This window comes from Diabrotica virgifera, chromosome 3 (assembly GCF_917563875.1).
Source record: "Diabrotica virgifera virgifera chromosome 3, PGI_DIABVI_V3a".
Taxonomy (NCBI): domain Eukaryota; kingdom Metazoa; phylum Arthropoda; class Insecta; order Coleoptera; family Chrysomelidae; genus Diabrotica; species Diabrotica virgifera.
In genome coordinates, this window is record NC_065445.1 from 18,303,570 (window position 1) to 18,317,805 (window position 14,236).

The window sequence follows — 14,236 nt, forward strand, 5'->3', positions numbered from 1 at the left end:
CAACCATTCGAACGTTTTTTCGCGAACAATGTAGATTGTTTCAAAAAACGTAATAAGCTATAAAATTTTAAAATATTAAAATATTAATGGCATAATTTGTTTCAAACTAATTTAATACAACAAATCGATAAAGTTATTCATAATTCATACATTCAAAATATTTGACTGGGGGAATATCAATAATTTGCCATTTGATCATGTCCATGTTGCAATGTTGCAAATGAAGAATGAAAAATGAAAGTTGGTGAAGTCGTGAAGTAAACAGAGCACGGAGGACGGCATCTGTGGCATAACCTTAATTGGATAATTTTGTTTACTGTCTTCAAAATATTTCAGAACAGTGTTTAGTAGTGAAAAAGACAATTTTTCAGTCTCATGTGAATCGAAAATGATTTTACCTGATTCATTGCTATTCTGCGTATCACTTTTAGATACTGGAGCACTTCTGTTTTTATTGATATATTTTGTATCCTTTTTTTTTAAATCTAGTGCAATTTTATATAATTAAGTGCCAAATTATTAAAAGGTAATTAATATAATCATATAATATTACTAGGTATATCTAATTGCAGTTTTAATTTAATCGATTTTTATTTGACGTTGTAAATTAGCGTACAATTTGAGACAAGAAATAGTGCCCTTATTTATTTTTATTAGTATATTTTCATGCAAATTTTGAATTTAAACTATATTATAAAGAAATGTATTTACTTCTCTGTTTTATCTCTTTTTATTACATACTTTACCTATCTAAATCTAGTAGTTATATTTAGACATTTCTTGTTTTTATTATGGCTACTTCAAACAAATGAAACTTTTGTTACTTGTAGCATATTATAGTCGGTTCGCTAAACTCGAGACACAACTGGCTAATGATTTTACCAGGTATTTTTTTTTTGTTTTTTGCCAATTTTGCCAAAATTGGCAAAATTACTAACTATTTAGGAATTATTAACTATTTAGTAATTATCTTTTGCCAATTATAGCAAATTGGTAAAATTACTTGCTAAAATCACTAGCCAGTTGTGTCTGAGTTTAGCGAACAGACTATATCTACACTTGAGTGTAGGGTTCTTTACCCGTGCGTCATTAATAGGGCTTTTCATCAATTGTCATTTGTTTCGAGCATCTGTCATGTGTCACATAATATTAATATATCTACGTTATACATCTTTGGTTTGTATCATTGGTATAATATACGGTTCTTAGACATTACTACGGTTGCCTAGATCAACTAATCAATGAACATTAAGGGTGCGATTACGTCACGAGAGTGTACTGTCATTTGAATCGTAATATGATTTTTTTCGAATCCTGAGAAAACTAAGTATTTTAGAAAAATTTAAACGCAGGAGGAAAGATTACATTATTACCGAGGGCGGAAAGCCCCTTGAAATGAAATATTTGAAATTAATTATCACACTTCTCTTTTATTTTCAGCCCTGTAACTTATTAAAATAAACATTATAGAAGTTTTCAGGGACTTTCGGCCCTCGGTAATAATGTAGTCTTTCATTCTGAGTTTAAATTTTTCAAAAATATTTATTAGTTTTCTCAGGATTCGAAAAAAATGAATACAATTAAAACACATTAAGAATTTTGACATGTGTCAAAATTTTGCATTAACTCAATGTAAAATTCTAAACTGTCGAATTCCAGCTTCCCTAATTATTTTACATCAAAAGACATTAGAAACTATTTGTAGAGGATTGAAATCTGTATTGAAAACAACTGTTAAAGTTGGTCTACAAATTAAACATACCTATTCCAAAATTTTGTAAAAATGTAATACATTTCAGTTTTTCAGCCCAAAATTAGGCCGCACACAATGCAAGAATGTTCACAATTTTTGAACTGTCAATATTTTTATTTTATCATTTATTGTTTAAAAACAATACAGATGATAAGATACCCTCAGTTGCGGAGAAAGTATTAATAATAAAGATTTTTTATTCAGTCAATGGTGTGAGTACTGTCAGTTAAATAGTAACGTGTGGCCTAACTTTTACACGCATACCTATTGTGGCAAATGTATCATATTTTTCAAAATTTTGGAATGCATTTAAATCGTAGAACAATTTTAACTTTTGATTATAATACAGATTTTAATTCTCTACAAGTATTCTCTCATGACTTTTGATGTAAAATAATTAGGGAATTCAACAATTTAGAATTTTACATTGAGTTTCCTATGGCCAGTTTTATGATTCACCACCCGGTATAAGATAAAATGTGTATTATTTGTCTTATTATTTAATAATAACACAAGTAATACACATATATACACAATAACACACATTCAATTATCGAAAATCATTTAAAAATATGGGATTGTGTACTCTTGTGACGTAAAGTCAAAAATATAAGTCTCCCCACCACCGTTGGTCAAGGCAACCGTAATAAAGTCTAATAACCGTGGGTCTAATATGCCAATAACATATGACGTAGATATATTAATATTATGTGACACATGACAGAAGCTCGAAACAAATGGCTGGAATGAAAAGCCCTATATAGGGCTTTTCATTCACAGTCATTTGTTTCGAACTTCTGTGATATGTTGTATAATCCATGTATATTAATATTATACACAGATTATACAACATAATATGATAGAGGCTCGAAACAAATGACAATCGATGAAAAGCCCTATACCTGGCGAGATAAAACACATTCTTTTTATCTAGCATCATTCTCTTCCACGCATGAAACTAAAGACTAAAGACAAACCAGCTACCGCCTGTTATTAAGTAAAAACACATGTTATTTTTATGAACGATCTAGTCTCAGTATAATGAAAAGAGATAGATACAAAAAAACACTCTTAGGAATGTTTTCAGATTTTATGTACATTGTGACGTTTCTGGTTTGTTTACTTTTGTGGCTGTCAGTCAGTTGAATTTTTTGCTGTTTTTTTTTGTCGAATTTTTGCATTTTGAAGTTTTTATATTACACAAATAGTTTTTCATAACTAATTTTATATTGGAGTTTGAAATTTTATGGTATTAAGTGTATTTTATTTTGTTAAGGAAGTTTTGTTAAGTGACAATTAAGAAATAAGTATATAAGGTTGTGTTAAGTTTCTGCCAATGTGAATGAAATGACAAAAAGAAAATATGTTACTGAATTTTTTTATTGTTTATTTATTTATTAATCACTAATGATATTTAAAAGAATTTATTAAGCTACTTCAAATGTAGCTGTAATTGTGCATCAAAATTTTAAAGCAAAACTTTTGATATTCTATTTATTTGATAACATCAAATTTTATATTACAAGCCGTGATCGGAGCTGTAGCCACTTCCTGTCACTTGCCTAGATATAAGGTTTAAAATACCTAAAACTGTATTTTTATTCTTGCGAAAACCAAATTGACATTTAGAAAACATACCATTGTCCTCAAAAAAATGTACTATTTGTAGTGCCATGCACTTTTCCACAATTTTCCAAATAATTGGCAGCAGTGAGACTGGTCTATAATCTTGTGGCATTCCCTTTTTTTGAAGATTGGGCAAATTATTGCTTTTTTAATGACAGATGGATAAACACTTTTCTTAACACCACGATGTTCATTTATGATTGTCCACATCAACTATATTGGATTACTAGAATTCCTGATGTTATTTGCCCTGATTTTTGTATCCTGTATTGCAATTTTGTATTGCATTTTAAAGTCTTTATATGTCATCTCAACGACTGGTGACTGGTACTGTTTTTCAAGCTGTTTTATTTATATTCTCAATGTCTAGTAACTGGTACTGTTTTTCAAGCTGTTTTAAAAAGTGCAGTTGATCAGGCATAGCTGATTGTTAAACCAATTAATTTTAATAGTTTGATTGTCCCTTACCTTATACCTTTTCTATGGGAGAAATTCTAAATAAGCTTCTTAATTAAACTTCTCATTCACATCCATTTCAGATATTTATTATTTATTATTATGACTTATGTCATATATTCTATTATGAAACAGGAAGAGACCTCTCTGTGTAATTGGCCTGGAAGTAATTTTCAACGAAAACTTTTCGTTTATAAATTTGCAAAAGTCTGTGTGTTATTGCGTTGCCGCTCCTGCAATACTTAGAGCAGATGTATCGATGGATTCTTATGTAGTTTTGTCTTCTGAATCTAAATCTGAAAACGGCATTTCGATATATCTAACCGTCTTCGAGATAATCGACCACAAAATCTAAAATGTGACATCAAAATCCGGTTATTTCTTTACCACGCACTAAACGTCAGCTGAAATCTTCGATTAGGAAGTAGGCTACTTTTTTAATCTGAATTTGTTAAGCAAAGTAAATGTTATTATTTATATTTGAGTTTGACACTTCGTGAATGTCAAACTAAATTTTAAATTATTTAGCTATTAATAAAATATAAATGACATTTTATAGTGAATTTAATTATTATATAAAATAATATGTGTAATAAATGTATAAAAATACAATTTGAGTATATTTTGAAAGCAATAATGTATTAATAACTTTCAAAAGGTTTGTACGAGTAAGTATACGGCCTCCCCTTTAATGATAAATAGACTGTTCCATAAGTACTACTACAGTTCATCAGTAAAAAGTATCTTCATGTATTATGTATTTCACAATATTTGAAAATTGTTCTTAAAATGTTGTTTGGAATAAAAAATTATAATATTTGACGAATTTTCTCAAATTATGGATACAACATCATTTTAATTTATAAATCTTGTATTTTTAATTTGACGAAGAAAAGTTATTCTTCATAAAGATCTTTTCTTTGTCTAAGATTTATGATGCAACTATCACGAATCAAATTTTATTAATTTTATACGAGGTATATAAAAAATATGAATTTCGAGTAAAGTATCTTTATACACTGCGCCAGTGGCGGCTCGTGATTTTTACAATAGGGGAGGCTATACCTAACTGTAAAATATCTAGACAAATTTGCACTAGCAAAAAAATGCGCCAAAAAATGTAATTTAAGGCTCCATTTTTTGACCATTTTTATTTACATTTCATAATATCATCTTAATTCATAATTTCATATCATATCATTTTAAAAATAGTTAGTCTAATTGTAAAATTTAATACCAAATTTGTGTCGTTTATTTGTTAACAATTCAATCTACAGAAGACTCGCGATTATCCGAGGTAATTGGGACCGTGACTACCTCGGATACGGAAAAACTCGGTTAACACTGAGCTTGGTTATATTGATAGAAAAACACGTAAATGACCATAACTGTGGACATTTTAATGACAAAACTGATACAGTACTGTCTATAAAAGATAAAAACATTTGCCTTATCAATATTACTGTTTAAAAAAGTCTGATTGATTTTTGCGTAAGCTTCATTCATCTTTTTAAGGCGACGATGTTGCTCCAAGGTTGAAAGTTGTAACTCACCAGTTATGACTTTTGCCTCGGTTTACCGAGGGGCTCGGATAACCTAGACTCGGATAATCGCGAGTCTACTGTATTTGTAAATAGATACCTATGCATATCAAAATAAATACAGATTTGAAGTTTTGCAGTCCATACATAATGAAGCTTCAAATTTTTTAAGATACTCAACTGAATTTTTTTAATTCTAAACTCGGCCTACTGCGAATTCAAAAACACGATAAATTACCGATATTTTGCTTTGAGTTAGAGATATCGGAAAAAGTTATTTGAGCAAGTTGTTGTAAATATTATTATAACCTCACATACCAAATTTCATAACAAAATTCGCATTTTTAGATTTTTCATTATTTTTAGTCAGGACCCTAAAATTCGTTGTCCCGAGACGCACGCAACCACGCAACGGAGCCGAGAAGCTACTCTGCCTCCCTTCAGTGGCGTGCTGGAACTTTTCGTGCGGCCCGGTGATTTTATAGAAAAGCGGCCTCCCATCCTCATCTTACCTTCTATTATCAGGATTTTTTATTCGTTATTTATAAAACAAAAATACAAAAATATAAATTATTTTTAAATCAAACATAAGACTTTGAATTCAATGAATTTTTTTTAAATTTGCTATATTTTTTATTTAGGAATAAGCAATCTTACAAATAATAAATATTATCACCTATCATCACATATCACATAATAAAATATACATAGTTTCAAAAGTTATGCATTACTTAAAATTATGCTCATTTTCATAGTTGATTTTTTCGTGAACAGATTAGCGGATTCCGCTATGTTTTTTTACTATTTTAGATTTTTCTTTGGTATTTACCCAGTTGGACAAAGGTTTACTCAAACTTCTTTTTTGTACCTATACCGGGTGGAAGAAAAGAAATGTTTTTCTTATGTTAAGTTTGAGACACCCTGTAGGGAGGACAAGGTATAAATGTTGATATACATCGAAATCGTATTGTAGTCTTATGTTTTGTGAACATTTTGTTTTTTGAATGTCCCTGATATCTTTAGAAACATAGAAAATGGACGGTTTATTTCTTTAGCATGACATGTTTTAGCTGAAACAAAACTAAATTAACAATAAAAAATAAGAGCTAACAAACCTTTAAAAACAGAGAGGCATATAACGTTAACAATTCTGGTCGAAACCTTAAGATATATTTCTCGACCAAGTAAGCGGTATTCACAGCGCAACATAAGAGAGACGAGATTGTTTAATAGAGGCTCTGTGATGTTTTGGGGTGGACTTTCCTTGAGAGTGAGTACGGATTTGGTGTCTACGTGGAGGCTCTTTAAATAGCGAGAGGTACATTGCACAGATTTTCTTTATTTGAACACTTTGTTCCTTTCGCACTATATATAGAAAATAATTTCATCTTAGTGTATGATAAGACATAACCTCCTCACGTATCGCATGTCATCAGTTAAAACACATATTAAAGAGTAAAACCGTCTAGTTTCTTTGTTATTAAAGATATCAGAGAAACTAAAAAAAAAATGTTCACAAAATATGGGAGTACAACATAACTTCGATGTATCCACCTTTGTACGTTTTCCTTCCTACAGGGTGTCTCAAACTTTTGTTTCAGTTAAAACACATGTTAAAGAATAATACCGTCTATGTTCCTTGTTGCTAAAGATATCAGTGATATTCAAAAAACAAAATGTTTTTGAAATATTTTCTTAATATCATTCGATTAGAAATTAAAAAAAATGTTTGTTATATCTATGTTTTTGGGAAATTCTTATTTGACCGGCCTCAAGAGGCCGCAGCCTCTCGGTGATTGCCCCGATTCATTTATATGGCCAGCACGCCACTGCCTCCCTTGGTATATCTCCGGGCAGCGTGTGATGGCGCCGTAGACGCCACTGTTAGGAGACCGGGTCTCCTTAAACGCCTGCTGCGCTGCATGGAGCATTAGCAACGGAGACTGCTGGGCTTCTCGGCTCCGTCCATGCATCTCGGGATAACCCAGGGTCCTGCCTACAATAATATTTAATAAAACTGAGACGCAATCATGCGTTCTTATGCTAATGCTCCGTGTACGTATGGATAATTAGTGATAATATGGAATTTACACGTTGTATAATAGTGAGAGTGCTTATTGTTTCCGCGATTCATGATAAACAAAACAGTGTAGAGTGTGTAAAAAATTTATGGGGAGGCTGAGCCTCCCTTGCCTCCTCTGACGAGCCGCCACTGCACTGCGCGTCATAGAAAACGGCACCCCAAAAAATGGGTCATGTTTGATGTCAAGTGTCTCCTAAACCTGTTGTCAGATTTAAGTAATTTTTTCAATATCTTATAGCTTTATTCTTTAACAATATCGCTGTAATAATATTGTTGCTAAACACGTAAATTTTGATTGTATACCGGGTGTACGAATCAAACTGTGTTTTTTCCTCAAAGTTTGCAACACACTGTGGCATATTCTAGCATTTATAAAACACTGAAATTAAAATACAACTATAGCCTCAGGTTCTCTTAACATTCTGTTTATTGATACATTCGCTTATATTGGGTAATACAAAAGTTAGGTACTTTAACAACAAGCCATGTTCTTCATCAGTACAGGGTGTTTCTAAATAAGTACGACAAACTTTAAGGGGTAATTCTGCATGAAAAAATAATGACCATTTGCTTTATAAACATATGTCCGCAAGTGCTTCGTCTCTGAGATACAGGATGTTGAATTTTTTCTTACAAACCGACTATTTATTTATTGCATTAAAACCGGTTGAGATATGCAAATGAAATTTGCTGGATTTCAAGAAATAGTTATTGCGCATTTTTTGACATGCAATTAAGAATTTTATATTCACGTATCCAGTAGGAGATTCTTATTTGTATACGTTGCTATTTGCTGACGACCAAGTTGTGATTGCTGCTGATAAAGATGACGCCAGTTACATGATTAGAAAATTGAAAGAGGAGTACCAAAAATGGGGTTTGGAAATGAGCATGGAGAAAACTGAATACCTTGTAGTCGGAGGTGATACTGAAGACTTAGAATTAGAAGGGGAATACATAAAAGGATGTGATGAATTTAAATATCTAGGTTCAATTTTTGACAAAAACTCCACATGCGATCAAGATATAGAATATCGAATAAGCCAAGGAAGAAAAGCTATAAAACAGCTAAATGGCATTTGGTGGAGTACAGGACTGCAAAATCAGACAAAGAAAAAAATCTACCAAACTATCGTGGAAGGAATTGTCCTGTACAACTCGGAAGTGTGGGAAGTAAAAGACCGACAAAATAAAAGACTTCAAGCTTTAGAAATGGACGCGCTTAGAAGAAGCTGCAGAATATCTAAACTGCAGCATATCCCAAACGAAGAAATAAAAGAAAGAATGGAAGTAGAAAAGGATATTATAGACAGAATAGAACAAAAAAGATTAATATGGTACGGGCATGTCCAGAGAATGGGACCAACAAGATGGCCCAAGAAAATGATCCAGTATGTACCACCCGAGAGAAGAAAAAGAGGCAGACCGAAGAGAACATGGATACAAGATGTAGAGAAAGCAATGAACAGTAGACAACTCAACGAGGAAGATATTCGTGACCGAAAAGCATGGCGAATAGGATGCGGGAAACGGCGAATGCTGTAGAACACCCGATATATATATTCACGTATGCACGCCAATGGTGAATATAAAATTTTTAATTGTACCTATGTCAAAAAATGTGCAATAACTACGTCATGAAACCCACCAAAATTCATTTGCATATCTCAACCAATTTTTAAGCAATAAATAAATCGTCAGTTTGTAAGAAAAAATTCAACATCCCGTATCTCGGCAACGAAGCATTTGCGGGCATACGATTGTAGAGCAAACTCATTATTTTTTAATGCAGAATTACCCCTTAAAGTTTGTCGCACTGGTTCTCGCATTTAGAAAGACCCTGTACTGATAAAGACCATGTCTAATTATTAAAGTACCTAATAACTTTTGTACTATCCAACATAAGCGAATGGCGAATGAAACATGAAACAGAATGTTAAGAAAACCTGAGGCTATTGTAGGGCTTTAATTTCAGTGTTTTATAAATACTAGAATATTTCACAGGGTGTTGCAAACTTTAAGGAAAAAACACAGTTTGATTGGTACACCCGGTAGGTATACAATGAAAATTTACCTGTTTAGCAACAACATTATTACTAAATACAGCGATATTGTTAAAGAATAAAGCTATAAGATATTGAAAAAATTACTTAAAGCGGACCACAGGTTTACGAGATACGAGACATGAAAAATGACCCATTTTTTGGGGTGCCCGTTTTCTATGACGCGCAGTGTAGTTCACAACATTTAAATTAGAATGATATATTTGCACATTAAAACATGATTTTTAATTCTAAACAACTTTTCGTAATAGCAATTTTCCATATTATGAATTTAAATACGTATATAAACAAAGTTTTCGTTATGATAATGCTCGCATTTTCAGCTTGTTTCTTCTGATTCTTATCTTTTATGCAATGAAAAACCAACCTGTTGTTGTTTGTGATCAGAGAAACCAAGTTTATCCAGTACCCAGGCCATCTAGCACTGTAGCTCAGAATCCAGGAAAATGTTATCAAAACAGTTTTCTCCATGAGTCGGCTCAAAAATTGCTTGATTTAAATGACTTAGGTTAGGTTTTTTAAAATAATATATTTTCAAAGATATTTGCCATTAACTTTTACCATTACTGTATCTGAATTTAAACATGGATTTTTCCTTAACATTTTAAACTAGGTAATAACATTATCGGACCTCGAATGTGATTATTTGAATGCTCAAGAATGTTGTTCAAGACTGAATCAATGGGTAATGCCGAAATTTATAGCTCACACATTTTTAAGTGTCCTTCTTTTGATACATGGACACTGGATATTGATGTCCCTAAACTTGCCAATGACTTTCTGGCTTATATATGAAATATATACTGTGCCCAGAGGAAATTTAGGGGTATATGACGCTATTGAGATACATAATCGAGGACAAATTAAAAAGCATATGAGAGATTGTATGATTTATTTAGGATACTATTTACTATTCTTCTTTTTGTATTTGTATTGGTAAGTATTCTTTCTTTCCTGAATATATAACTGTGTGGGAAATAATAAGCATAAAGGCACTAAATCCTATATACAGGGTGGGCCAAAGAAAACAGTTCACCTCGATATTTGGCAGTATTTATTAGATTTTAAGGAAATGACGAAACAGGTCGATTTTTGATCTAAGGGGGACACATTTTTACGGTACATACATCTGTCATTTGTCAACCCCCACCCTTCCACTCCCCCACCCCTTATTTTTAAATAGGGAATAGGGGTCGTGTGCTAGCTCATTTGAAAGATTATTCAATTCTCTATCCAGTAATATTAACATTGACAATTATTTATACAGGGTGTCCAGGAAAAATTATTTTGAATTAAATTAATTGACACAAAAGAAGAATGTATGTAATTTATTTAACTCAAAATACATTCTACTGCTGACAGAAAACAGAAAAAATGTTTATTTGATAAATAAACATTGTTTGTTGCTTAAATTCAATATTCAACCTACCAATAGGCAGATGGGTGGCAGCTTGAACATTGAAATTAAGCGAAAAGCAATGTTTATTTATCAAAAAACATTTTTTTTCTGTTTTGAGATAGCAGTAGAATATATAGTATTCGCGGTGTGCAAGTACTTGGAAGGGAAACGAGAAACGACCGTGCGTGAGTCGCGGAGAAATATTGCAACTATCTTAAATAATTCATATTGTCAATTAGGCATTCCAAATCACGTGATATAATATGGCTGCTGGATGGCGAAACTGTCATCCATAGGCGTATCCAATGTTTAAACCACTTCATATTTAATTTGCTATCACGATTTCACAAATTTCGCTAAACAATTAACAAAAAAACAAAACCAAACAGGATATTCTTTACAAATGTGTCAATATTCAATGTAAACATTAGATACGCCATGACCACCCCCCTTAACGATGTCTATGGCCATGTGAGTTTAGCCATCCACAGGCCACCACTGACAGTTCATTGGAATCCCTAATTGAAATTGTCAAATTGACGTATATTTCATACCTTCTGTCATTGAAGCAGAAAAATTATATATTGCTCCACAATATTGATATGATATTCAAATATTATATAAAGGTAAATTTAATTAATTGTATTTTGAGTGCAGTACTGCATTTTAATAACTAATTTTATTTACTACATACAATTGTTCACGTTTTCATAACATAACCTGAATCTTATTTTTTCTTCTTACTATTTTTTTGGACTATGGCCTTGACAATTATCCAGTAACCAGGACTAATATAATTGGCCAATATAATTAAAAGTGCGAATAAAAGTACAGAGCGTAGAAATAGGGGTCGCTTTGCCGAACTTGCACGGTCCCAATACTACATTCGCTCTCGCGAGATTTTTTTTTGACACTGACGTTAGTAATTTCTTTTTTGAAAAATTCAGTTGTCAGAAGTGACTGGAAATTACTACAAAACCAACGCACCTGCTTATATCCAATATTATTAATAGTAAACAGACATAAAAATAACATAAACCTTACGCCAATCAATATTTATTTATTTAAACCATTATAATGTATTGATAGCAAATGAGAAAATTATTTATTGTACAAAATAAAAATAATTTGTAGAAATAAACTTCACAAAATTTTATGAGATTAGTAGACACTCCCACTATTTCTAATAATTCTTCTTTTTTTAATGAAAGATTAAGTTGATTTGAGTTGATTTTAGCAGTTAATAGTGTGAGGTAGGAATTTTTGTGTTGTACGTTTCCTATTCCGAATGTCTCAAAAAAAATCTCGCGAGAGCGAATGTAGTATAGTAGAAAATTATGGTGCAACTGACGCTCGCTCTTTCTTTCCTACCAGCAGAATAATTTGGCTGGGTGTAGGGCAGGTTCTTCTGCATACTCGAAAATGCGTTGGGTCTGTAATCTGGTTTTGTGTAGACGCAGGGTGTGTGGTTCTTTCCCGCCCGTTTTTGGCCAGCATTCGTGTGCCGAGACTCGAACAGTCAACATGCATCGATTCAGTGTAAAAATTAGATCGCTAAATGCGAAATTCTCTTTGTAAAATCTATGTAAAGTTTTAGTAAGTAGTGATGTTTAGTTTGTTTGTGAAATGATCGCCAGAATAAAGGTAAATTCTTTTGTTTTACTTATACCCTGCACGAGTTTTAATTATTTACCCGAACCAGTCGAAGGTAGCCGCCCCAAACCGGTGGCTTGCACGAAGTAGAGTGGATAAATCAACCCCCCACTCCGTTCACATTCTTCTTTTTGTGTCAATTAATTTGATTAAATTTTTTTTTCTTGGACACCCTGTATAAAAAATTATGTTAATTTTTATATTACTGAATAGAGAATTGAATAACCTTTCAAATGAGCTATCACATGACCCCTATTCTCTATTTAAAAATAAGGGGTGGTTTAAAAATAATGGTGTCCCCCTTAGATCAAAAATCGACCTGTTTTGTCATTTCCTTAAAATCTAATAAATACTGCCAAATATCGAGGTGGACTGTTTTTTTTTTGGCGCACTGTGTATATTTATTAAACCAGTTTTATAGCATTATACACCTTTCTGTTCCTAATCGCCACCCTTTCTATTGTCACAGTCTTCATCTGTTAAATTCTTTCTGACATCGCACTTGAGATGCCCTTCATCCATGTGGTAGCTGGTCTTCCTCGATTTTGTTTTTCAGTGGGAGCCCATTCTAACACTTTTTTGGAGATTTTTCTTTCCTCCATCCACCTTATGTTCACGTACCATACAAGCTGTTGTCTTTTGATGTCATCTATGATTGTTCTTTTCTATTACCATTTGTTTTCTAATGTCATTGTTTCTTATGTTTTCTAGTCTATATCTTCTTGCTGAACTCATCCAAAAATGCATCTCAGTGGCTAGTAATTTAGCATTGTACTTCTTGGTCAATTGCCAGGCTTCCACAGGTCCATAGGTTAATACTGGTTTTAATATTGTGTAGTAAATTCGTTTTTTATTTTTTGGTTTTATATGTTTTTGCCACAGTACCGACTTTAGGGTTCCTATCACCTGTCTTCCCTTTACTATCCTTTTCTTAATATTCTCTTCGTTTCCTCCTGTACTTCTTAGTGTTATTCAAAGATATACATATTCGTTGCAGCTTGTAATTGTCTCCTGTTCCAGGTTCAGATTCTCTGTTCCTTCCCTTCCTACGCATAGATATAGTGTTCCCCAATTTCTGTGTTCCTCTATTAGTTACCTTGCCATATATTCAAGATCTTCCTTTTCCTCTGCAATTACAATATAGTAATAATAAGCAATCATCTTCTTTTAGTTTGATTACTTCTCTTCTGCAAGGAGATCCGATCAACAGGAAAGACGAAGGTGAAATTATGAATGACTTCTAATCAGTATTGGACAAACTGTGGTATTAGAAATACCTTAAGAAAATGAACAATTAAAATTGTTTACAATACAGGCTGAACCTTTTGATATTATCTATATTTGTGTGTAGAATTTTAGTCGACTGTGTTTTTATTTATATATGTAATTTATGTAATTTTGTTTAATAAAATAGTGACGATAAAATCATATAAGCTGTTTTGCTTTTATACACCAAGCAGTTAATAGAAGCTAACTTTCAAATGCATGCAATTTGTACAAATTATTATTTGATATTTTGATTTTCCTACCATCACTTAACCCAAGGTAGTATAGATGAAAAGTGGAAACAGAAAATATTATTGAAATGGTGACAAAAATGTAATTCCAAGAAAAACAAAAAGATATAAAACCGAGTGGGCTAATACCAAATGCAAGGAAGCT

At 32.1% G+C, this 14,236-nt stretch overlaps 1 protein-coding gene across 1 annotated transcript; it reads left to right on the top strand.

Moving 5' to 3' along the window:
* The first annotated feature begins 109 nt into the window (after positions 1–109).
* Positions 110–13,999, top strand: LOC114328642 (protein cornichon homolog 4). The gene is made up of 3 exons (XM_028277559.2): positions 110–466; positions 10,136–10,458; positions 13,746–13,999. Exons 1-3 carry the CDS (start codon positions 389–391, stop codon positions 13,816–13,818), a joined length of 474 nt encoding a protein of 157 aa, XP_028133360.2. The 5' UTR covers positions 110–388; the 3' UTR covers positions 13,819–13,999.
* Positions 14,000–14,236: the final 237 nt, after the last annotated feature.